Raw genomic sequence first — 26,715 nt, 5'->3', positions numbered from 1 at the left:
TTTTCTCTCATTTTTCTCTCTCTCTTTTATTTTTCTCTCTCTCTTTTATTTTTCTCTCTCTCTTTTATTTTTCTCTCTCTCTTTTATTTTTCTCTCTCTCTTTTATTTTTCTCTCTCTCTTTTATTTTTCTCTCTCTTTTATTTTTCTCTCTCTCTCTTTTATTTTTCTCTCTCTCTCTTTTATTTTTCTCTCTCTCTCTTTTATTTCTCTCTCTCTCTCTTTTATTTTTCTCTCTCTCTCTCTCTTTTATTTCTCTCTCTCTCTCTCTTTTATTTCTCTCTCTCCCTCTCTTTTATTTTTCTCTCTCCCTCTCTCTTTTATTTTCTCGTATTTTTCTCTCATTTTTCTCTCTCTTATTTTTCTCTCATTTTTCTCTCTCTTATTTTTCTCTCATTTTTCTCTCTTTTATTTTTTTCTCTCTCTTTTATTTTTCTCTCTCTCTCTTATTTTTCTCTCTCTCTCTTATTTTTCTCTCATTTTTCTCTCTCTTATTTTTCTCTCATTTTTCTCTCTCTCTTTTATTTTTCTCTCTCTCTTTTATTTTTCTCTCTCTCTCTTATTTTTCTCTCTCTCTTTTATTTTTCTCTCTCTCTCTCTCTTTTATTTTTCTCTCTCTCCCTCTCTTTTATTTTTCTCTCTCCCTCTCTCTTTTATTTTCTCGTATTTTTCTCTCATTTTTCTCTCTCTTATTTTTCTCTCTCTTATTTTTCTCTCATTTTTCTCTCTCTCTTTTATTTTTCTCTCTCTCTTTTATTTTTCTCTCTCTCTTTTATTTTTCTCTCTCTCTTTTATTTTTCTCTCTCTCTTTTATTTTTCTCTCTCTCTTTTATTTTTCTCTCTCTTTTATTTTTCTCTCTCTCTCTTTTATTTTTCTCTCTCTCTCTTTTATTTCTCTCTCTCTCTCTTTTATTTTTCTCTCTCTCTCTCTCTTTTATTTCTCTCTCTCTCTCTCTTTTATTTCTCTCTCTCCCTCTCTTTTATTTTTCTCTCTCCCTCTCTCTTTTATTTTCTCGTATTTTTCTCTCATTTTTCTCTCTCTTATTTTTCTCTCATTTTTCTCTCTCTTATTTTTCTCTCATTTTTCTCTCTCTCTTTTATTTTTTTCTCTCTCTTTTATTTTTCTCTCTCTCTCTTATTTTTCTCTCTCTCTTCTATTTTTCTCTCTTTCTTTTATTTTTCTCTCTCTCTTATTTTTCTCTCTTTTATTTTTCTCTCCCTCTTTTATTTTTCTCTCCCTCTTTTATTTTTCTCTCCCTCTTTTATTTTCCCTCTTTTATTTTTCTCTCATTTTTCTCTCTCTCTTTTATTTCTCTCTCTCTCTCTCTTTTATTTTTCTCTCTCTCTCTCTCTTTTATTTTTCTCTCTCTCTCTCTCTTTTATTTTTCTCTCTCTCTCTCTCTTTTATTTTTCTCTCTCTCTCTCTCTTTTATTTTTCTCTCTCTCTCTCTCTTTTATTTTTCTCTCTCTCTCTCTCTTTTATTTTTCTCTCTCTCCCTCTCTTTTATTTTTCTCTCTCCCTCTCTCTTTTATTTTCTCGTATTTTTCTCTCATTTTTCTCTCATTTTTCTCTCATTTTTCTCTCATTTTTCTCTCTCATTTTTCTCTCTCATTTTTCTCTCTCATTTTTCTCTCTCTCTTTTATTTTTCTCTCTTTTATTTTTCTCTCTCTTTTATTTTTCTCTCTCTTTTATTTTTCTCTCTCTTTTATTTTTCTCTCTCTCTCTTTTATTTTTCTCTCTCTCTCTCATTTTTCTCTCTCTCTCTCTCTTTTATTTTTCTCTCTCTCTCTCTCTTTTATTTTTCTCTCTCTCTTTTATTTTTCTCTCTCTCTCTTTTATTTTTCTCTCTCTCTTTTATTTTTCTCTCTCTCTTTTATTTTTCTCTCTCTCTTTTATTTTTCTCTCTCTCTTTTATTTTTCTCTCACTTTTATTTTTCTCTCTCTTTTATTTTTCTCTCTCTCTCTTTTATTTTTCTCTCTCTCTCTCATTTTTCTCTCTCTCTCTCTCTTTTATTTTTCTCTCTCTCTCTCTCTTTTATTTTTCTCTCTCTCTTTTATTTTTCTCTCTCTCTCTTTTATTTTTCTCTCTCTCTCTCATTTTTCTCTCTCTCTCTCTCTTTTATTTTTCTCTCTCTCTCTCTCTTTTATTTTTCTCTCTCTCTTTTATTTTTCTCTCTCTCTCTCTTTTATTTTTCTCTCTCCCTCTCTCTTTTATTTTCTCGTATTTTTCTCTCATTTTTCTCTCTTATTTTTCTCTCATTTTTCTCTCTCTTATTTTTCTCTCATTTTTCTCTCTCATTTTTCTCTCTCTCTTTTATTTTTTTCTCTCTCTTTTATTTTTCTCTCTCTCTCTTATTTTTCTCTCTCTCTTATTTTTCTCTCTTTTATTTTTCTCTCTCTCTTTTATTTTTCTCTCTCTCTCTTTTATTTTTCTCTCTCTCTCTCTTTTATTTTTCTCTCTCTCTCTCTTTTATTTCTCTCTCTCTCTCTTTTATTTCTCTCTCTCTCTCTTTTATTTCTCTCTCTCTCTCTTTTATTTCTCTCTCTTATTTCTCTCTCTCTTTTATTTTTCTCTCTCCCTCTCTCTTTTATTTTCTCGTATTTTTCTCTCATTTTTCTCTCTCTCTTTTATTTTTCTCTCTCTCTCATTTCTCTCTCTTTTATTTTTCTCTCTCTCTCATTTCTCTCTCTTTATTTTTCTCTCTTTTATTTTTCTCTCTCTTTTATTTTTCTCTCTCTTTTATTTTTCTCTCTTTATTTTTCTCTCCCTCTTTTATTTTTCTCTCCCTCTTTTATTTTTCTCTCCCTCTTTTATTTTTCTCTCCCTCTTTTATTTTTCTCTCCCTCTTTTATTTTTCTCTCCCTCTTTTATTTTTCTCTCCCTCTTATTTTTCTCTCCCTCTTTTATTTTTCTCTCATTTTTCTCTCTCTCTTTTATTTTTCTCTCTCTCTCATTTCTCTCTCTTTTATTTTTCTCTCTTTTATTTTTCTCTCTTTATTTTCCTCTCCCTCTTTTATTTTCCTCTCCCTCTTTTATTTTCCTCTCCCTCTTTTATTTTCCTCTCCCTCTTTTATTTTCCTCTCCCTCTTTTATTTTCCTCTCCCTCTTTTATTTCTCCCTCTCCCTCTTTTATTTCTCCCTCTCCCTCTTTTATTTCTCCCTCTCTCTCTTTTATTTCTCCCTCTCTCTCTTTTATTTCTCCCTCTCTCTCTTTTATTTCTCCCTCTCTCTCTTTTATTTCTCTCGCTCCTTTTTCTCGCTCCTTTTTCTCGCTCCTTTTTCTCGCTCCTTTTTCTCGCTCCTTTTTCTCGCTCCTTTTTCTCGCTCCTTTTTCTCGCTCCTTTTTCTCGCTCCTTTTTCTCGCTCCTTTTTCTCGCTCCTTTTTCTCGCTCCTTTTTCTCGCTCCTTTTTCTCGCTCCTTTTTCTCGCTCCTTTTTCTCGCTCCTCTTTCTCGCTCCTCTTTCTCGCTCGCTCTCTCTTTTTTCCCACCACCACCACCAACCCCCCCCCCCCCTTGCTGTGCTGCTCTTATTTCTTTTTCACTTCCTCCTTTGAACTTTCTGTTTTTAACCTGGTTCTCACTTTTGTATTATCAACCTGACATCTGCCATGTGCGCCCCTTTTCTGCCTCATCTTGCTGTCTGTATCTCTTGTCATCCAGGGAACGCTGGCTTTGCTTGTCCTACCTTTCCCGCTCGTGGGAATGTACCTCAACTGTGCCTAAACCATCTCCTCTTTACAGGCAGTCCATTGTTCAATTACAGTTTTGCCTGCCAGTCTTTGGTTTCTATTTACCTGGGCTCACTCCATTGTAATTGGCTACACCTGAACAGGACTGGGACAAATATCCTTGCAGGAAGGTTTGCTAGTGCTGTTGGGGATGGTTTAAACTAGTATGACAGGGATGGGAACATGAGGGCAGTTTCAGATAGGACAATTTCAGTGCAGGGAATGGAAGGCAGAAAATTAGAGAGTGACTCAAAGACAGAAGAAGCAAAGGTTAAAAAGTGTGCAGCACAGGAATTTGGTAGTGTTAAAAGGTATTTATTTAAATGCAAGGGGTATAGTAAATAAAGCCGATGAGCTGAGGGCACAGATAGACACATGGCAACACGATATTGTTGCTATAACTGAAACTTGGCTTAAAGTGGGGCAAGAATGGCAGCTCAACATCCCTGGATGTAGAGTTTTCAGGCAGGATAGAAAGGGGGATAAAAAAGGGGCAAGTAGATGAAGTAGCAGTGGGTGACCATTTTGAAGATAGCAATCATAATAGTTAGTTTTAGCATAATAATGGAACAGGACAAAGATAAGACAGGAGTTAAAGTTCTAAATTGGGGGAAGGCAAATTATACGAAACTGAAAGGCGATCTGGCAAAAGTGGACTGGATGCAGCTACTCAAAGGAAAATCAGTGGCAAACCAGTGGGAGGTATTCAGAAGTGAGATGCTACAGGCACAGTGTAGGTATGTCCCCACAAAGATAAAGGGTGGTACTGCCAAATCTAGAGCCCCCTAATTATCTAGAGGCTTACAGGGCAAGTTGAAGCAGAAAAAGGAAGCCAATGACAATCATAAACAAGCTAGAGGAGTATAGAAAGTGTAGGGGTGAAGGAAATTAGAAAAGCAAAGAGACATGAAAAACTCTTGACAGGTAAAATCAAAGAAACCCAAAGACATTTTATCAGTACTTTAAGAGCAAGAGAATAACTAAAGAAAGGGTACGGCCTATCAGAGATGTACAAGGGAACTTGCACGTGGATGCAGAAGATGTGAGCAGGGTTCTGAATTAGTTTTTTGCCTCTGTCTTCACAAAGGAGAGGGTTGTTGCAGACATTGTAGTTAAAGAGGAGTGTGAAATACTAGATATGATCAGCATGATGAGAGAGGAGGTACTAGAGAGTTTGACATCTTTGAAAGTGGATGAATCACTGTGCCAGATGGATTGCATCTAAGGTTGTTAAAGGAAGCCAGGGAGGAAATAGTGGATGCGCTGAGGATCATCTTCAAATCCTCACTGGATACGGGTGAGGTGCCAGAGGATTGGAGGTCTACGAATGTTATACCATTGTTTAAAAAGGATGCGAGGGATAGGCCAAATAATTATAGGCTGGTCAGTCTGACCCTGGTGGTGGGTAAGTTATTAGAATCAATTCTGAGGGACAGGATAAACTGCCACTTAGAAAGGAATGGATTAATCAGGGATAGTCAGCATGGATTTGTTAAGGGAAGATCATGTCTTACCAACTTACTTGAATTCTTTCAGGAAGTAACAAGGAGGATTGATGAGGGTAGTGCAGTGGATGGGATCTACATGGATTTTAGTGAGGCATTTGATAAGGTCCCGCATGGCAGATTGGTCAGTAAAATGAAAGCCCATGGGATACAGGGGAATGTGGCAGGTTGGATCCAAAATTGGCTCATTGACAGGAAACAAAGGGTTGTAGTCGTCAAATGTTTTTGCGAATGGAAAGCTGTTTCCAGTGGTGTTCCACAGGGCTCAGTGTTGGATCCCTTGCTGTTTGTCGTATATATCAATGATTTGGACTTAAATGTGGGAGGCATGATTGGGAAATTTGCTGATGACACAAAAATTGGCTGTGTAGTTGATAGTGAAGAGGATATCTAGAATGATATCAATGGTTTGGTTGAGTGGGTGGAAAAATGGCAAATGGAATTCAATCTAAAGAAGTGTGAGCTAATGCACTTGGGGAGGGCAAATAAAGCAAGGGAATGCACAATAAATGGGAGGATATTGAGAGGGGTAGAAGAAGTGAGAGACCTTGGAGTGCATGTCCACAGGTCCCTGAAGGTGGTAGGACAAGTAGATAAAGTGGAGAAGAAGGCATATGGAATGCTTTCCTTTATTGGTCGCGGTATAGAATGCAAAAGCAGGGATGTAATGCTGGAACTGTATAATTCGCTGGTTAGGCCACAGCTGGAGTATTGCGTACAGTTCTGGTGGTCACATTACAGGAAGGACATAATTGCTGTGGAGAGAGTACAGAGGAGATTTACAAGAATGTTGCCAGGGCTTGAAAGTTGCAGCTGTAAAGAAAGATTGGATAGGCTCGGGTTGTTTTCCTTAGAACAGAGGAGGCTAAGGGGTGACTTAATTGAGGTGCACAAAATTATGAGGGGCCTAGATAGAGTAGACAGGAAGGACCTGTTTCCCCTAGTGGAGAGGTCAATTACCAGGGGGCACAGATTTAAGGTAATTGGTAGAAGGATTAGAGGGGACATGAGGAAAAAAATTTTCACCCAGAGGGTGGTGGGTGTCTGGAATTCACTGCTAGGAATGGTGATGGAGGCAGAAACCCTCAATTCTTTTAAAAGGTACCTGGACATGCACCTGAAGTATTGTAACCTGCAAAGCTATGGACCTTGGCAAGGTGGAATTAGATTGGGCAGCTAGTTTTGTCGGCTGGCTTGGACACAACGGGCTGAATGTCCTCCTGCTGTGCTGTAATTTTTCTATGGTACTTTGGATTGCTGCTTTTCTGTAGCTAACCTAAGTCGTATGATGCTATGATCACTGTCCCCTAAATGTTCCCCTACTGACACATGATCCACTTGTCTCACCTCATTTCCCAGAACCAGATCCAGAAAGGCCTCCTACATTGTTGGACTGGAAACATACTGATGTAGAAAATTCTCCTGAACACCCTTCAGACACCCTTTCCCCTTTTTGCCCTTTACATTATTACTATTCCAGTCTATATTGGGATAATTGAAGTCCCCTATTATGACGACTCCTTTTCCACGTCCCTTACAAATTTGTTCCTCTATATTTTTCCCACTAGTTGATGTCCTATAGAATACCCCCAGTGGTGTAATGGTACCTCTATTGTTTCTTAGCTGTAACCAAATCCTGTCCTTGATCCCTTTAGGACATCCTCCCTCTCCAATATTGTAATATTATCCTTAATCAGTAATGCCGCCCCTCCTCCTTTCTTTTGTTCCCTATCTTTCCTGAACACCTTGTATCCAAGAATGTTTAGTACCCAGTTCTGCCCTTTTTTTTTGTTTGAGCCATTATTGCCACAGCATCATACTCCCAGGTGGTTATCTGTATCTGCAGCTCATCAACCTTACTTACAACCCTCTGCATTCATAAACGTGTACAGTAAATCGAATTTAGGCCTTATTGCATTTCCTCTTACTCTGACCCCACCTAATACCTTACTATTTCTTACTGTAGTGCTATCCCAATTCTTTGTTAACCTTGTCTTTCCTCTCTAATGTTATCTCCTGGTTCCCATCCCCCTGCTTAGACAGTTTAAAGTCTCCCCAATAGCACAAGCAAACTGCCCTGCAAGGGTATTGGTCCCGGCTCTGTTTAGCTGCCACCCATCTGGCCTGTACAAGCCCCTTCTGCTCTAGAACCGGTCCCAATGTCCTAGGAATCTAAAGCCCTCCCTCCTGCACCATTCTCTCCAGCCACACATTCATCTGCTCTATCCTCCTATATTCATGAGGGTCTGGCAGTGGGAGTAATCCGGAGGTCCTGCTTGCTAATTTCTTTTCTAGTTTCCTAAAAGCTGCCTGCAGGACCTCATCCCTCTTTGTACCCATATTGTTGGTACCAATATAGACCATAACCACTAGCTGTTCACCCTTCCTTAAGTGCTCTGCAGTCTCTCAATGACATTTCAGACTCGCCTCAAACTGGGCAGCCCCCGGTCAGAAAGATTCTGTCCCGCCACAGCCCACCTGCTTCAATGGGTGCTTGGAGCTCAGGGTCATTACCTGACAAGCGGACTGTAATACCGCACCAAACAGCACGACAAAAACGGAAAGAAGGTACCAGCCCTTCGTTTTGCAAGCTGGAACGTCAGAACTGTGTGCCCTGGCCTGTCGGAAGATCTTACACAAATTGACAACTCTCAGAAGACCGCCATCATTAACAACGAGCTCAGTAGACTCAATGTGGACATTGCAGCACTTCAGGAGACATGTGTCCCTGTGAGCGGATCACGAAGAGAGCAAGACTACACCACCTACTGGCAGGTTAGGGATCCAGAAGAACCAAGACAGCATGGAGTGGGTTTCGCCATCAGAAACTCTTTGCTCAGCATGACAGAGCTACCTACAAATGGCTCGGAACGCATACTGTCCATCCGACTGCTCGCCACCTCTGGTCCAGTACACCGGCTCAGCATCTATGCTCCAACACTCTGCTCCCCACCTGAAGTTAAAGACCAGGTCTACGAGGAACTCCATCGTACCATTAGTAGCATTCCTAATACTGAACATTTATTCCTGCTTGGGGGACTTTAACGCCAGGGTTGGGGCCGACCATGACTCATGGCCCTCCTGCCTCAGACGCTATGGCATTAGAAGGATGAATGAGAATGGACAGAGACTGCTGGAGTTATGTACCTACCACAACCTCTGCATCACCAACTCATTCGTTCAAACTAAACCCTGTCACCAGGTTTCATGGAGACACCCAAGATCACGTCGTTGGCACGAGCTGGATCTCATCGTCACAAGGTGAGCCTCTATAAACAGTGTCCAAATCACACACAGCTTCCACAGTGTGGACTGCAAACCTGACCACTCTCTGGTGTGCAACAAAGTTAGACTCAAACCAAAGAAGTTGCATCACTCCCAGCAGAATGGCTGCCCGTGCATCATCACTACCAGAATTTCTTACCCACAGCTGTCACAAATGTTTCTCAATTCGCTTGAAAGAGCCCTTCAAAAGGAAGGGATCCAGAGACCAAGTGGGCCCACATCAGAGACACCATCTATGACTCAGCAATGACCACCTTTGGCAAACATGAGAAGCAGAATGCAGACTGGTTTCAATCTCACTTTGAAGAGATGGAACCAGTCATAACTTCCAAGCACACTGCACTGCTGAACTACAAGAAAGCCCCCAGTGAATTAACATCCTTAGCACTTAAAGCCGCCAGAAGCACCGCACAAAGAACAGCCAGGCGCTGTGCAAACGACTACTGGCAACACCTATGCAGTTGTATTCAGCTGGCCTCTGACACCGGAAATATCAGAGGAACGTATGCGAGCATTAAGAGAGCTTTTGGGCCAACTGTCAAGACGATCGCACCCCTCAAGTCTAAATCGAGGATACGATCACTGACCAACGCAAGCAAATGGACCACTGCGTGGAGCACTACCTAGAACTGTACTCCAGGGAAAATTATGTCACTGAGACCGCCCTCAATGCAGCCCAGTCTCTGCCAGTCATGGATGTGCTGGACGAGCAGTCAACAAAATCAGAGCTCAGTAATGCCATCGATTCTCTAGTCAGTGGAAAAGCCCCTGGAAAGGACAGCATTACCCCTGAAATAATCAAGTGTGCCAAGCCTGCTATACTCTCAGCACTCCATGAAGTGCTTTGCCTGTGATGGGATGAGGGAGCAGTACCACAGGACATGCATGATGCCGATATCATCACCCTCTGTAAGAACAAGGGTGACCGTGGCGACTGCAACAACTACCGTGGAATCTCGCTGCTCAACACAGTGGGGAAAGCCTTCGCTCGAGTAGTTTTAAATAGACTCCAGAAGCTGGCTGAGCGTGTCTACCCTGAGGCACAGTACGGCTTTCGAGCATAGAAATCCACCATTGACATGCTGTTCTCCCTTCGCCAACTACAGGAGAAATGCCGCTAACAATGGATTGCTTTCATAGATCTCAACAAAGCCTTTGACCTCAGCAGCAGACGTGGTCTCTTCAGACTACTAGCAAAGATTGGATGTACACCAAAGCTACTAAGTATCATCACCTCATTCCATGACAATGTGAAAGGCGCAATTCAGCATAGCGGCGCCTCATCAGGGCTGTGTTCTTGCACCTACACTATTTGGGATCTTCTCCCTGCTGCTCTCGCATGCATTTAAGTCTTCAGAAGAAGGAATTTTCCTCCACGCAAGATCAGATGGCAGATTGTTCAACCTTGCCCGTCTTAGAGTGAAGACCAAAGTACAGAAAGTCCTCATCAGGGAACTCCTCTTTGCTGACGATGCTGCATTAACATCCCACGCGGAAGAGTGTCTGCAGAGACTCATCGACAGGATTGCGGCTGCCTGCAACGAATTTGGCCTAACCATCAGTTTCAAGGAAACGAACATCATGGGACAAAACGTCAGAAATGCTCCATCCATCAATATCGGCGACCACGCTCTGGAAGTGGTTCAAGCGTTTACCTACCTCGGCTCAACCATCACCAGTAACCTATCTCTTGATGCAGAAATCAACAAGCACAGGGAAAGGCATCTGCTGCTATGTCCTGACTAGCCGAGAGGGTGTGGGAAAATGGTGCACTGACACGGAACACAAAAGTCCAATTGTTTCAAGCTTGTGTCCTCAGTACCTTGCTCTATGGTAGCGAGGCCTGGACAACGTATGTCCGCCAAGAGCAACGTCTCAATGCATTCCATCTTCGCTGTCTCTGGAGAGTCCTTGGCATCAGATGGCAGGACCGTATCTCCAACACCGAAGTCCTTGAGGCAGCCAACATCCCCAGCATGTACGCCCTACTGAGCCAGCGGCGCTTGAGATGGTTTGGCCATGTGAGCCACATGGAAGTTGGCAGGATCCCCAAGGATGTATTGTACAGCGAGCTTGTCACTGGTATCAGACCCACTGGCCGTCCATGTCTCCGCTTTAAAAACATTTGCAAATGCGACATGAAGTCCTGCAACAAGTCGTGGGAGCCGGTTGCCAGCGATCGCCAGAGCTGGTGGACAGCTATAAAGGCGGGGCTGAAGAGAGGCAAGTTGAAGAGACTCAGCAGTTGACAGGAAAAGCGACAGAAGTGTAAGGAGCGAGCCAACTGTGTAACAGCCCCAACAACCAACTTTACCTGCAGCACCTGTGGAAGAGTCTGTCACTCTAGGATTGGCCTTTATAGCCACTCCAGGCGCTGCTCTACAAACCACTGACCACCTCTAGGTGCTTACCCATTGTCTCTCGAGACAAAGAGGCCAAAAAGGAAAAGAAAAAGGAGCTTTAAATTGTTTTGTGCGACTGCACAGGTGTGGTATCTTAACGACTACTACTTGTGCGCGGCATGCATGGTAACTTCCGGGTTGTTGTGCAGCCATGCACCATAGAGGGAATATTGGTAGCGAGTTCCATGTTCTCACCACTCTGAGTAAACAGATTTTCTTCTGAATCCCCTATTTGATTTCTTGGTGACTATCTTGGTCTAGTGTAACCTTAGCCTCTAGTTTTGCTTTTCCCACAAGTGGAAGCATGCACTCTTTGTTTACTCTCAAAGCATTTCATAGTTTTAAAGACCTCATGGGTCACCCCTCAGCTGTCTGATTTTAAGAGAAAAGAAACCGAGCTTGTTCATCTTTACCTGATAGGTATGAACTCTCACTTCTAGTATCATCCTTGCAAATGTTTTTTGCACCCTCTCCAGTGCTTTTTTTTTTCTATATAATGTGGCAACCAGAATTGTATGTTGTATTCCCCAGTGTGGTCTAGTCAAGGTTTGTTAGTTTAACAAGTTCTCTACTTTTCAAATATATCAGTTTAGAAATAAACCCTAGAGCTTGGTTTGCTTTTTTTAATTGCTTTATTAACCTGCAAAGCTACTTTTTATGATTTGCATATTTGTACTCCCAGATCCCTTTGCTCTTCTACCCTATTTAGATTCTTATTTTCCAAGTATTATGTGAGCACCTTATTTTTCCTACCAACATGTAATACCTCACAATTAGCAATGTTGAAATTCATTTGCTAATTACATTTTTTTTATTCGTTCCTGGGATAAGGCCGTCACTGGTTAGGCCAGCATTTATTGCCCATCCCTAATTGTCCTTGAGAAGGTGGTGGTGAGCTGCCTTCTTGAACCGCTGCACTCCATGTGGGGTAGGTACACCCACAGTGCTTTAGGAAGGGAGTTCCAGGATTTTGACCCAGCTACAGTGAAGGAACGACAATTATAGTTCCAATTCAGGATTGTGTGTGGCTTGGAGGGGAATTTACAGGTGTTCCCATGCATCTGCTGCCCTTGTCCTTCTAGGTGTTAGAGGTCCGGGGTTTGGAAGGTGCTGTCTAAGGACTACCTTGATGCATTGTTGCAGTGCATCTTGTAGATGGTACACACTGCTGCCGCTGTGTGTCAGTGGTGGAGGGAGTGAATGTTGGTGGATGGAGTACCAATCAAGCGGGCTACTTCGTCCTGGATGGTGTCGAGCTTCTTGAGTGTGGTTGGAGCTGCACCCATCCAGGCAAGTGGTGAGTATTCCACCACACTCCTGACTTGTGCCTTGTAGATGGTGGACAGGCTTTGGGGAGTCAGGAGGTTAGTTACTCGCCACAGGATTCCTAAGCTCTGACTTACTCTTGTAGCCGCAGTATTTATATGGCTGCTCCAGTTAATTTTCTGGTCAGTGGCAACCCACAGAATGTTGAAAGTGAGGGATTCAGCGATCATAATGCCATTGAATGTCATGGGGCGATGGTTAGATTCTCTCTTGTTGGAGATGGTTATTGCCTGGCACTTGTATAGTGCGAATGTTACTTGCCACTTATGAGCCCAAGCTTGGATATTGTCCAGGTCTTGCTACACGGACTACTTCAGTATCTGAGGAGTCCTGAATGGTGCTGAACATTGTGCAGTCATCAGTGGACATCCCCACTTCTGACCTTATGATTGAAGGAAGGTCATTGATGAAGCAGCTGAAGATGGTTTGACCTAGGACACTACCCTAAGGAACTCCTGCTGTGATGTCCTGGAGCTGAGATGATTGACCTCCAACAGCCACAACCATCTTCCTTTGCGCTAGGTTTGACTCCATCCAGCGGACAGTTTTCCCCCTGATTCCCGTTGACTCCAGTTTTGCCAGGGCTCCTTAATACCATACTCTGTCAAATGCTGCCTTGCTGTCAAGGGCAGTCACTCTCACCTCACCTCGAGTTCAGCTCTTTTGTCCATGTTTGAACCAAGGCTGTAATGAGGTCAGGAGCTGAGTGGCCCTGCTGGAACCCAAACTGAGTATCAGTGAGCAGGTTATTGCTAAGACAGTGCCGCTTGATGGCACTGTCGACTACACCTTCCATCACTTTACTGATGATTGAGAGCAGATTGATGGGGCGGTAATTGGCCGGGTTGGACTTGTCCTGCTTTTTGTTTACAGGACATACCTTGACAATTTTCCACATTGTCAGGTAGATGCCAGTGTTGTAGCTGTACTGGAACAGCTTGTCTCGGGGCGTGGCAAGTTCTGGAACACAAGGCTTCAGTACTATTGCCAGAATGTTTTCAGGGCCCATAGCCTTTGCAATATCCAGTGCCTTCAGTCGTTTCTTGATATCACGCGGAGTGAGTCCAGTTGGCTGAAGACTGGCATCTGTGATGCTGGGGACTTTAGGAGGCGGCCGAGATTGATCATTAACTTCTGGCTGAAGATTGTTGCAAATGCTTCAGCCTTATCTTTCGCACTGATGTGCTGGGCTCCCCCATCATTGAGGATGAGGCTAATTGTGGAGCCAGCTCCTCCAGTTCGTTATTCAATCGTCTGCCACCATTCGCGACTTATTTACACCAACATATATTTCAATGTTCACGCAGTTACCGATCAATCATAAATTCTACTCTTTATCGCAGAATAAAATACACCAACCAGGTTTCTTTAATCAACAACAAAATTGCCAGTTTATAATCAAACAAGGCTTGAACAGTAACAAAGCAAAACATTAACACACGGATTGAAATGTGCAAGTTCCCTTTTTACTTCAGCCCCTCTCTTTCACTCTCACACACACATACCCCAGTTAATAGAAAAATAGATTTTCTCTTCAGAGCATTGTTACAAAAAAAAGGGAAGATATGGAAAGATGTCATTTGTCCCTTTTTTTTGGTGTCCCAAATATGCGTAGACAGCTGTAACTGGAATCATCTTAGAGCAGTTCTTTTCAGGCGACGTTGAAGGTCAGTTTGGCAGACTTTCCAGGAGAAATGTGACAACAGGGGTTTCTGGCAGGCTTTTCGGGAGAAATGCAGCATCAGTTTCTCTATTTCTTACACTTGATTCCCAGGAAGTTCTCAGAGATGGAAGAGGGTGCTGATGGTGACTGCTCACTTGGCTGTTTTTCTCTAACTGCCTTCAAAACAGTTCACACCACAACACATTGTCTAAAGTGAAACCAAAAACAATATCTCAAGAGTCAAGCCTCTTGATCCCTATTAATCTTGTCCAGTCACTTCTCTGTAAACATCTCCCCCAAGTCAAAAAGCCCCTGCTGGGTATTTATCTGAAGACAGGTGACTTCCAGTTAATGTTTTCAAACTAGACCTCTCTGTATCCTTTCAATGACCCCAGTAAAAAAAAAAATCCATGGAATCCTTTTCAGTTTTCTCAAATAAATCAATGTCCATCATTGTAAAATACATGAGTCTTCAAAAAAAGAACTTAACAAAAAAATAGAAGCACTGTCAAAACAGCATCTTGAATCATGATTTCGTTTAAACTGAAGGGCTCTTTCAGAGGTGTTAAACCGGTGAGACCACTCAGGGGCACTGCTGTGAACATCATAAATCCAAAAATGCTGAAAAATTTGTACCCATCTCTTATCAAGATATTATGAACTTTTAGCAGGGTGTGGTGTAAGTTTGTGAAGATCTGCAGTAAACCACCGAATATTTAATACTGCTATTTGTTAACTTCCAAGATGAGATTGTGAAACATCTCTATTTCACTTCACCTTTTTGCAATCCAGTTGCGTTCATTGATTAATCAAGTGCATGGCTTCGTGCAGAATTTAAAGCACCAGTTTCCAGCTCCTTGTTTTGTGTTTGGGAAGCATTGTTACAGAAAGAGAATCATGTTTCGCAAAGTAAAAATGGTAGTGTCTTAAAGGGCTTATTCTAAGCCATAAGCTTATTTGCAGGAACTAAAATAATAAATGGGTCTATCACTCAACACCTAGAGGTGAATTGTATGAATTTGTAGTCCATTGTGGAGTATTGTGCAGAGGTCAGTGGACCCTGTAGCCTGTAGGGATGAGAAACCAATATTGCAGAGTCCAGGAAAACAAGGGTGGACCACAAGCTGTAACTTCATGTGTAGATTTTTTTTTGCCAGTCTCCATTGCTTACAGGGGAAAGAATTATCCTCCTCCACAGGATGAGGAAGGCTATTCTGGCTATTTCTGTTCCACCATTCACAGAGATCCTAATGTCCTCCCTATTATAGCAACCAGTTGTTTCTTAAATGATTCCAGGGTTTTTGCTTCCACTGATCTATCTGCGAGTCCATTTCATAACTTGATGGCTGACTGTGAAATAGTATTTCCCAATATCTCTCTTTAAAAGTACCCTTCTCTGGTGTCCTACTGCCAAGATTTAATTTAGTAATATTCTCAGTAAATTTTCTATACCTTTAACAATCTTGTGTCCACTATAAGATCCTCTCTCGGGAGCCTTCTTTCCAAGCTGAGAAATCCTAGTCTTTCCAACCTTTCCTCAGACGCCAGTATTAGGGATTTGAGTTATCAGTCTTGTGGCTCTTTCTCTGCACTGTCTCCAGCATTTGATGACCAGAACTGAACACAGTATTCAAGGTGTGGTCTGACTATGGCACTATAACATTTGATCATTACCTCCTTTGACTTGTATTGCCCTACTTTGACTACATAGACCAGCTGACTTTGTGGATTGCTGCTCGGCATTGGTCAGACATGTTGACATTACATCTGTTAAGAGTCTCTGCCTCTAACAATATCACCATTAGCTGTTTCTACATCACTTGAAGTATATGTACCATTTTTTCATATATATAGCACTTTATATTTGTCTGCATTCATTTCGTAGCCATTTTCTGCCCACTTGCATATCTTATCCAGCTTTTTCTGTGGTTTTTGAGTTGCTTCTTCTGATTTCACTGCCCCCTTCTGGTTTGGTATCTACTGCAAATTTTACTAGAGTTTCCAAATACAGGCTAATTTTGTAAATTGGAAACAGTAGTGGTCCCAGCACTGAGCTCTGAGGAAGGCTACTTAGCACTCCTCCCCTGCACCCCTTCAACTCTGACATAACTCCCCCACACTTAAATCATCTGAACCATTCCCAGAGCTAACTCTGAATCCCTATAATTTTGAATTTAAGTTAATAGTCTTTTCATGTAGAACTTTGTCTAAAACCTTTTGAAAGTCAAGATGCACTATACCACTGAGCTTTATCACATTCCAGTTGAGTTGTCAGTTCCTTAAAGTCAGAGTTAGGTCAGGCAACATACGAATTAGGAGCAGAAGTAGGCCATTCGGCCCCTCTAGCCTGCTCCGCTATTCAATAAGATCATGGCTGGTCTGTTTGCATCTCGAACTCCCATCTACCCCGATAATCATGGATTCTTGTTAGGCAAGGGAATCAATCTACCCCCGCCTTAAAATTATTCAATGACTGTGCCTTCTCCACCTTCTGAGGCAGAGAGTTCCAAAGTCGCACAACCCTGAGAGAAAGAAATTTTCCTCATCGCTGTCCTAAAAGGACAACCCCTAATTTTAAAATGAGTTCTGGGCTTCCCCACAAGAGGAAACCTCCTTCCCACATCCACCTTGTCAAGACTGTTAAGGATCTTATATACTTCAATCAAGTCTTCCCTCACTCTTCAGTGAAAACAACCCCAGTCTGTCCAACCTTTCCTCATAAGACAAAACCGCTCATTGCAGGTATCAATTTAGTAAACCTCCTCTGAACCGTCTCCAACTCAGTCACATCCTTCCTTAAATAAGGAAACCGAAACTGCACGCATTATTTGAGATGTGTTCTCACCAATGCCCTGTATAACTGAAGCATAACATCCTTACTTTTATTTTCAATTCCTCTCGTAATAAAGGATAGCATTCCATTAATCATCTTTATTACTTGCTGTACCTGTATACTAACATTTTGTGACTCATGCATTAGAACATCTAGATCCCTCTGCACCTTGGAATTCTGCAGTCGTTTAAGTAATACTCTGCTTTTTTATTCTTCCTGCCAAAGTGAACAACTTCACATTTCCTCACATTATTTTTTTATTTTATTTCCAAAATATACTTTATTCATAATCTGTTTTTAAAAAAAAAAACATTGCCCAACAGTTTCAAACAGCACCAAAAAATACAAACATTGCAAGGGAGATCAGTTTCCTTCAATACAATCATGAGTTGCTTCACAACCCTTCCATTTCACATTTGTCATGCCAATTACATTTTGACATTTACAGCAAATGAAAATTTTCCCGATACAGTTCGAGGGGTTTCCCATGGGTCCAGCCCCTCTGTTCAGCTTGGTGGGGGGGACCTTACACTGTGATCTTACCCCATGATCTTACCCCATTGAGCCTTTGCTGCGGCTGCCCCAAGCTTTAGTGCGTCCCTCAGCACGTAGTCCTGGACCTTGGAATGTGCCAGTCTGCAACATTCGGCCGTGGACAACTCTTTGCGCTGGAAGACCAGCAAGTTTCGGGCAGACCAAAGGGCGTCTTTCACCGAATTGATAGTCCTCCAGCAGCAGTTGATGTTTGTCTCTGTGTGCGTCCCTGGGAACAGCCCGTAGAGCACAGACTCCTGTGTTACAGAGCTGCTTGGGATGAACCTCGACAAAAACCACTGCATCTCTTTCTGCACCTGCTTTGCAAAGACACATTCCAGGAAGAGGTGGGCAACCGTCTCTTTCCCACCACAGCCATTTCCTGTACTCCATCTGCCAGATTTTTGCCCACTCTCTCAACCTATCTATATCAGTCTACAACCTCATGATGTCCTCTTCACAACATACTTTTCTACCTATCTTTGTGTCATCTGCAAATTTAGCTACCATGCCATCACTCCCCTCATCTGTCGTTGAAATAAATTGTAAAAAGTTGAGACCCCTGCAGGACTCCACTCGTCAATCCTGCCAATCAGAAAAGGACCCATTTTGCATACTCTCTGTTTTCTGCCAGCCAGCCAATCATCTATCCATGCTAATATGTTACCCCCTACACCATGAGCTCCAACTTTACGCAATTACCTTCTATGTGGCACCTTGTTAAATGCCTTCTGAAAATCCAAGTACAGTACGTCAACGGGCTCCTCTTTAACCATGGCGTATGTTACTGTTTCAAAGAACTCCAATAAATTGGTTAAACGTGATCTTGCTATCACAAAGCCATGCTGACTATTCCTGATTACCTTGAGTTTTTCTAAGTGCCCAGCTATAGCCTCCTTAATGATTGATTCTAACACCATCCCCTTGAATTTCTGCCACTGCTTCTCTATTGATCTATCTCCTAGCCTAGTAACCCAGTTCATGTCAGCTAGCTCAGCTTTCATGCCCGCATAGTTGCCCTTATTTAAATTTAAGATACTAGCTTAGACTCACTCCTCTCTTTCAAACTGGATGTAAAATTCAATCATATTATGGTCGCTGCTACCTAGAGGTGCCTTTACTCTGAGGTCATTAATTAATCCTGTCACATTATACAATACCAAGTCTAATATAACCTACTCTCTGGTTGGTTCCAGAATGTGCTGCTCTAAGAAACTATCTCAATAGCATTCTATGAACTGCTCATCCAGGCTACTATTGCCGATCTGATTTTTCCAATTTATATGTAGATTAAAATCACCCATGACTAGTGCTGTCCCTTTATCACAAGCACCCAATATTTCTTCTTATATACTTCATCTAACATTATGGTTACTGTTAGGGGGCCTGTAGACCATTCCCACTAGTGACTTCTTTCCCCTACTATTCCTCATCTCCACCCAAACAGATTCTACATCCTGATCATCTGAACCAAGATCATCTCTAACTATTGCACCAATGCCATCCTTGATTAACAGTGCTACCCCTCCACCTTTACTTGGCTTCCTAATCTTCTGGAATATCATATACCCCTCAATATTCAGGACCCAATCCTTGTCATCCTGCAGCCATGTCTCCGTAATAGCTATCAGATCATATTTATTTACATCAGTGTGCACTATCAGTTTGTCTACTTTATGAATGCTATGTTTAGTTTAGAGATACAGCACTGAAACAGGCCCTTCGGCCCACCGAGTCTGTGCCGACCATCAACCACCCATTTATACTAATGCTACATTAATCCCATATGCCTACCACATCCCCACCTGTCCCTATATTTCCCTACCACCTACTTATACTAGTGGCAATTTATAATGGCCAATTTACCTACCAACCTGCAAGTCTTTTGGCTTGTGGGAGGAAACCGGAGCACCCGGAGAAAACCCACGCAGACGCGGGGAGAACTTGCAAACTCCACACAGGCAGTAACCAGAATTGAACCCGGGTCGCTGGAGCTGTGAGGCTGCAGTGCTAACCACCGCGCCACCGTGTAAAGATTCAGAGCCTTTAGCTTTGTCTTTTTGTTAACTTTGTAACATCTAGTCTTGATTATTGCTGTGTTCTTAGGTTTTATTCTCTCTGTCCCTTCCTGCCATTCTCTGGCCTTCATTTCCCATATTCTGCTCTCCTGCCTTGGCTCTACCCCTTGGTTTGATATGTCAACCCAGGCTTGATCCTTCATCTCCCTTGTTTAGTTATGAATCCATGTTGATTTGCTCTTAACATGGTTGTAATTGTATAGATAATCCTCATGTTCCTGATAATTGATTCAATTATTTCCCTTCTCCCGAATCTTCCTAGAGGCTTACGTCTAGACTCTGATAGGCCTGTGCTCCATTCTCTCTGCGTCCTCTGTTATGAGTGCTTAGTTGCTCAATTTCCTTTAGGAGGAATTTGGCTACCATAGAAACACCAGAGTCTAGTGAAGAAATATTTTTTCACAATACTTTAAGTGCGTAGCCTGTTATGTCTTGACCTTCATGGAACAGCACACACATGTTAATTACATAATAAAAGCAAAATACTGCGGATGCTGGAAATCTGAAATAAAAACAAAGTGCTGGAGAAACTGAGCAGGTCTGGCAGCATCTGTGAAGAAAGAAGCAGAGGTAACATTTCAGGTCGGTGATCTCTGCTTCTCTCTCCACAGATGCTGCCAGATCTTCTCCGTTTTTCCAGCACTTTGTTTTTATTTGTTAATTACATACAAGTTCAACACACAGTAGCATTCACTTGTACAACATCTCCATTGCTTTGGAAACTAGGGACTACTTCGAGTCGGTGCTATCTAAATAACACAATAGATTCTGTTAAATCTCATTTTATTATTATTTTAATATAAAAGCACTCATGCCAGCTCCTTACCGTATCATTCCAATGTATCAATATTAGGTATATGTCTTATTGCCGAGTTGGGTGGTGTGGGGGGTGGGGGGGGGGGGTGCGGGTGGGGGGAGGAAGAGAGGGATTATAACAGTCAACTGAAAGTCTTTTTCTGTATCTATATCACTCACTATAATACTGTCTGAGCTCTAGATACAGTATTGGAGTTTATCAGACCAATAACAATGCTACTTAAAATTGTAATTACTTGTACTCCAAAATAGAATAAAAGCTAAAAGTGATAGAGGTTTACATTGTTATGAGCGGCATGGACAGAGTGGATAGTCAGAAGCTTTTTCCCAGGGTGGAAGAGTCAGTTACTAGGGGACATAGGTTTATGGTGCGAGGGGCAAAGTTTAGAGGGGATGTGTGAGGCAAGTTTTTTACACAGAGGGTGGTGAGTGCCTGGAACTTGCTGCCAGGGGAGGTGGTGGAAGCAGATACGATAGTGACATTTGAGACATCTTGACAAATACATGAATAGGAATGGAATAGAGGGATACGGTCACCGGAAGTGCAGAAGGTGTTAGTTTAGGCAGGCATCAAGATCGGCGCAGGCTTGGAGGGCCGAATGGCCTGTTCCTGTGCTGTACTGTTCTTTGTTCTTTGCTAGAAATGCAGTCAGCAGGTCAAGCAGCATTTGTGGAGGGTGAAATAGCATTAACGTTTCAGGTCAATGACTTTTGTCAAAATGGGACTTCAAAATGGAGCTGTTTTCTAATCATATCACAAACTGATGAAATTATGGAAAATATTCCAACTTTTTAGGAAAGACAACAGAACACTATATTTATATAATACTTCAAATAATCTTTCTGGTCTCTTCTCCAGACTCAGGGTTTGGGTACTGCTCTGAAGATTTTATTTTCTGAACGGGAAATCAAGAATCTTCCTGAGCGCAGCCCTTCGGCAGGCTTTCAGCTCACCCGGCAGGAGGTTGTCGCTCTTCTGAATGCGTTTGGCAGGTAAGATTTTCTTCCAGAATTTGCTGAATTTTCATGTATTTAGTTACCAAAGGAAGAGGGTTCATCTAACTTACCAAATTCATTTGCAGATGTTCTCCTTGCAGGCCCAGTAAGTTGCCATCTATGAATACATAGAGTAAAAATGACTGAGCTTTCATCTCTGGTCACTGTGAGTTAGCTAAACTCTTACAGGTCACCTGCAGAGGTGTTTAAAAATGACCTCCGTGCCCCCAGGGAAAGATTGGACAGCAGTACGTTTTAGTAACCACTTCTGGAAGTGTACATATGTGTGGGCATCCAGTGACGACAGGATCCAATTTGGCTGTGATGCTTCTACAGTTGATTGGCTTATGACAATCACTGTCAAGCACACATGTAAATAATAGCCACTTTGAAGTGCTGGATACTCACAAGTACCTGTAGGCCAGGATTATCCATAGTGAGCCCATTTTTTTTTTTAGTAAGAGTGGGGAGAAAAATTTATATCTGACAGCTCTCCGATATAAAGTGGGTTCATGCAGTCAACTCCGCTGACTCAGTACTTGTTCTAATGAGCCCTGGTGTAAGGTACAGAAAATGAATGCCTGAACTCTGTGCTGTCAATCTGTAATAACACAAATAGGTTAATTGTGAGCTATGCAGTTCTACATGAGTAGTATTGCAGTGGACTTTGAGACATTTTAAATCTGCTTTTCAGAACCAATTCTTGTCCCTATCTGTAGCGTGGAGCTCAAGTCCCATACTAGACCACAAACATCCCTGTAATGCACATTTAAAAAAAAATATTGTTAATCAATGCCTGTGCCAACCTCTTCCTCTGTGGATTCCATTCAGATCAGAGTGTGCGTAGAATAGCTGGCCCTCCTCACTCTATCAATCAGAGTTCCAGTGGTCTCTTTAGTTTCAGGTTGGCAGTCGTCATTCCGCCCCGTGCTCAGATTCATCAAAACATAAGCCTACACTGGGAATTTATTTTCCCCAAAGCACATCATGACATTTCCTATATTCCACCATACTTAATACATAGCTCCCGTGAATGCAACTTGGAGATTTATTATATTTTTATTTAGTTGCATTTACAAAGCAGGAGCACACGTGCAGCATGAGCACTTTTGCCTTCCATGCCACAATGTGCAGGTATGTGAACCCCAGAAGCCCAAGGTGAGCAGGGAGAGCACAGGACAGGTTTGAACTGTTGAAGTAGACTTATTGGGGTTGCTATTAACATCACACCCCTCCCCCCACCCCACAACAGGAAATTTAAAGTTTAAAATCAGGGACATGTCCCCAATCTCCCTTTAGTATTTGTATGACTGTGGGATTCAAGCCACATATGAATTCTATCTTGGAGAGGCAGGACACTTAATTACAATATTTAAATCAGGCTTCCACGTGCAGCTGGGATCCTGATTTAAATTTAACAGTTGCCAGCTGGGTATCCCAGGACTTTTGGGAAACCCATCAGCGAAATGAAGATGGGCGAAGCTGGACTGGATTACTCCCTCCAAACTGATCTGAGGCCTGAAGCTGCCTTGATATAAAGGATTTGACCACAGTGTCACTAGCTAACATTGTGGGTAATAAGCATGAAGTTGCCGCCTTGCAGCAGCAGACTCCCACTACCACCTTACCCAGTGTAGAGAAAGCCACAAAGGGAAGGGAAAAGAGCTGGGTGCAGTGATTGGCGATCAGTAATGCATGTGAGCTCCTGTATTGGAGGCAACAGGGATAGGAGGGACGTCTGGAGTCATGAGAATATACTTGAATTAGGGTACTTGTTGTCTGACAATCACCATCCCAAGCATTGAATGACTTGATAGCCACACTTTCAATCCCACAAAATACCTTGTTTACTTTTTCATCTCATTTGTTAGCAATAGTGCATAAACCATAAATAAGTTTTTTAAAAAACCAAATTAAAACATTAATGATACTCTGGGTTTAATACATTTTGTGGGGGGTAGGGAAAAGACTATGGTTAGACAAAGCAACATAATTAAGAACAAGGAAACACTGTTTATAAACTGCACTGCTGCGCAGGATCTGCAAAGCTGCATCTCCACACAACTTGTGCACTGCGCTTTGCCTGGTTCCCACTCAATCCCAGCATGGAAGCAGTCTGCAGGGCGCCAGGTCTTTGATAAGATTTAAGTTTATGCACTCTACTCACTTCTTCAACTCAAATCAAGTTTAGTTTGTAAGTTATTTTGTTTTCTGTCCTCGTTTTAGCTTTCCCTCCCATGCTAGGAGGAAGAAAGAACAAAACTAGAAGGAAATAATTTATCATCTACAATAAATTGGAATTTTTTGATTATTTTGTGACTTTGTCTCAAAAAGAAGCAGGGAGCTGACTTCAATTCAAAACCCTAAGGAACAGGAGCCACTTTAATTGCATTAGACATAACAGGAAGCCCGGGAGAAACTGAGAAATTGTGCCTGTGACAGTTGTGAACTCCTTGCCAGGTTCCTGACTGAGAAGATCCTTGATGACCCCCCCCTTCATTTTGTCAGTGACTGACTATTTTGCTGGTTTGACCCCCTCCGTCCCTCACCCCTGAACCATTCTTACAGTTGAAAAAAAAACTAGCAGGCTGCTAGATGCAAAGAAAAGGAAGACTAGAAACGAGACCAATTAGCAACTTGATGGGTGAGCTATTCTAATCTCATTTTTTCCTTTGAGATTATTTTTAAACAAGTTTATAAATATTTGAGATTTTTAGAGACACCATGAAAGTTTAAACACTCCATTCTGGAGAGAGCAAGAACATTATGAACAAAAAGGGCGATGCCTATCTTGCTTGGGATTGACTTCAAGACTCAGTCCAACTCTCAATACATGTATCTACAAACTTTCAGATACAACATTTCACAATATTTTCATATTCTTTCAAGACTTCAGTAAAATTAAGATTTCAAAACTGATTAAGTCAACTTCAGGGCATCAATTATGTGGAGAGACTAGAGAAGCTGGGATTGTTCTCCTTTGAAAAGAGAAGATTAAAGAAAGCTTTAATAGAGGTGTTTTTAATTATGAAATGGTAAAGAAGAACAAACTGTTTCCACTGTCAGGAGGGTCTGTAACCAGAGCAAAAGAACCAGAGGTGAGATGAGAACTTTTACACAGCACACATGAAATGTGTTTACCCACCGATGCATGCCCTTACCTGTGTTGTAAGTGGCTGTTATATTGCCCGTTATGGACTGTGATCTGATCACTAACCTCAAGTGCAACTATGTGTGGTTTAACATACTGTCGTAATGGATTTTGCTGATGACATTGACATTAATTGCAATACCATCATCTCATTTCTAACATTAAGATTTAAATTAATTTTGCCTGGTTATTAATTTGAGACTGTGGATTATTTCAGAGGAGCCCTGAATGTTGAACACCAGTCAAACTACTAATCTAGTGTTCACAGAATCACAGAATTGTTAGTGCAGAAGGAGGCCATTCGGCCCATCATGTCTGCACTGGCTCTCTGAAAGAGAAATTCCCTCAGTTCCATTTCCCTGCCTTCTCCCCATAACCCTGCACAATCTTCCTTTTCATATAACTGTCTAGTTCCCTTTTGAATGCTTCAATTGAACCTGCCTCCACCACTTTCTCAGGCAGTGCATTCCAGACCTTAATGACTTGCTGCGTGAAAACATTTTTCCTCATGTCACTTTTGCTTCTCTTACCAAATACTTGAAATCTGTACCCTCTCATTCTTGATCCTTTCATGAGTGGGAACAGTTTTTTCTGTATCTACTTCGTCCAGACCCCTTATAATTTTGAATACCTCTATCAAATCACCTCTCTGCCTTCTCTTCAAGGAAAACAGTCCTAACTTCTCCAATTTACATAACTGAAATTCCTCATCCCTGGAACCATTCTCATGAATCTCTTCCATACTCTGTCCAATGCCCTCACATCTTTCCTCAAGTGCGGTGCCCAGAATTGGACACAATATTCCAGCTGAGGCCAAACTAGTGTCTTGTACAAGTTCAACATAACTTCCTTGCTCTTGTATTCTATGGCCCTATTAATAAAGCCCAGTATACTGTATGCTTTATTAACTGCTCTCTCAACCTGTCCTGCCACCTTCAATGAGTTATGCACGTGTACACCTAGGTCCCTCTGCTCCTGCACCCCCTTTAGAATTGTACCCTTTGTCTATATTGTCTCTGGGTGTCTTCCTACCAAAATGAATCACCTCACATTTCTCCGCATTGAAATTAATCTGCCACCTGTCCGCCCATTCCACCAACATGTTTATGTCCTTTTGAAGTTCTACACTATCCTCCTCACAGTTCACAATGTTTCCAAGTTTCGTATCATCTGCAAACTTTGAAATTGTGCCTTGTATACCAAGGTGTTGAACAAAGTTGTGAATATAACAAACTTCTAACAAGACAAGTTGGTCATTATAATGAGATTTCCTGCCACTTAAAGTGGCAACATGTGGGGGGAGACAACACAGGGATATTGAGAGATACATTAAATTATTTCTTCCAGGGCTCCATTTTACCCAAGAAATATGCACCTTTGTACTCTAATACATGTTAAATCATTTAAATTCTGTGCTCATTAACTTCCGAGAGGGCATTAAAATGCTTTTTGGGGAGGCAACACACTGCTGTTAAACTAACCAGAGGAATGCACAGGTTCTAGCTCAGGGTTATCCAACTAGTTCTCGGTGGGGGAGGGGCACATTACAATTTTTTGCCTGAAATAGGAGGCCGGTGAGCAAATTTGAGAAAATTAAGACATCAAAAATTTATACCTACCATCAAAACAAGAACAAATGTGCAATTTTTGTGAAGAAGCTTTAAATAAGAAGGCTAATTTATTGACTTAATTTTTCATCACTATATTGCAAACTGATTTAGTGACATACCTGGCATTGATTTTGCTTGCAGAAGTCGTCATTCTCGACCCACACACAATGTAGCGATGCAGAGTATTCTGGATAGATTTCCATCAGTCAGTAGAGACCTTGATCCAGCACTGATCCCTGTGCCAATCTGAAAATGATCCATTTATGGCCTACTGTTTCTTGTCAGCTAAGCAGTCCTCTATCCATGCTAAAATGTTAGCACCTATACCATGGGCTTTTATTTTGTTCAGGAACTTTTGATATGGCACCTTGTCATTCTGCAAATCCAAGTACACCACATCTGCCCTCCCTCTCTCTCTCTGCCCTCCCTCTCTCTCTCTGCCCTCCCTCTCTCTCTCTGCCCTCCCTCTCTCTCTCTGCCTCCCTCTCTCTCTCTGCCCTCCCTCTCTCTCTCTCTGCCCTCCCTCTCTCTCTCTCTGCCCTCCCTCTCTCTCTCTCTGCCCTCCCTCTCTCTCTCTCTGCCCTCCCTCTCTCTCTCTCTGCCCTCCCTCTCTCTCTCTCTACCCTCCCTCTCTCTCTCTCTGCCCTCCCTCTCTCTCTCTCTGCCCTCCCTCTCTCTCTCTCTGCCTCCCTCTCTCTCTCTCTGCCCTCCCTCTCTCTCTCTCTGCCCTCCCTCTCTCTCTCTCTGCCCTCCCTCTCTCTCTCTCTGCCCTCCCTCTCTCTCTCA

The 26,715-nt window shown here is 42.0% G+C and overlaps 1 protein-coding gene across 2 annotated transcripts in view; it reads left to right on the top strand.

Annotated features, from left to right (window-relative positions):
* The window catches only part of ero1b (endoplasmic reticulum oxidoreductase 1 beta), a 111,859-nt gene that overhangs the window by 78,045 nt on the left and 7,099 nt on the right, over positions 1 to 26,715 (top strand). For both annotated transcript variants that reach the window (XM_068020769.1, XM_068020776.1), the window contains exon 15: positions 21,032 to 21,165. In XM_068020769.1, coding sequence (XP_067876870.1) covers positions 21,032 to 21,165 — 134 coding nt within the window. The remainder of the gene's footprint in view (positions 1 to 21,031; positions 21,166 to 26,715) is intronic.

The sequence above is a fragment of the Heterodontus francisci genome, chromosome 3 (genome assembly GCF_036365525.1).
Source record: "Heterodontus francisci isolate sHetFra1 chromosome 3, sHetFra1.hap1, whole genome shotgun sequence".
NCBI classification, from domain to species: domain Eukaryota; kingdom Metazoa; phylum Chordata; class Chondrichthyes; order Heterodontiformes; family Heterodontidae; genus Heterodontus; species Heterodontus francisci.
Note: the sequence above shows the minus strand (reverse complement) of the source record. Positions and strands in the feature narration are given on the sequence as shown.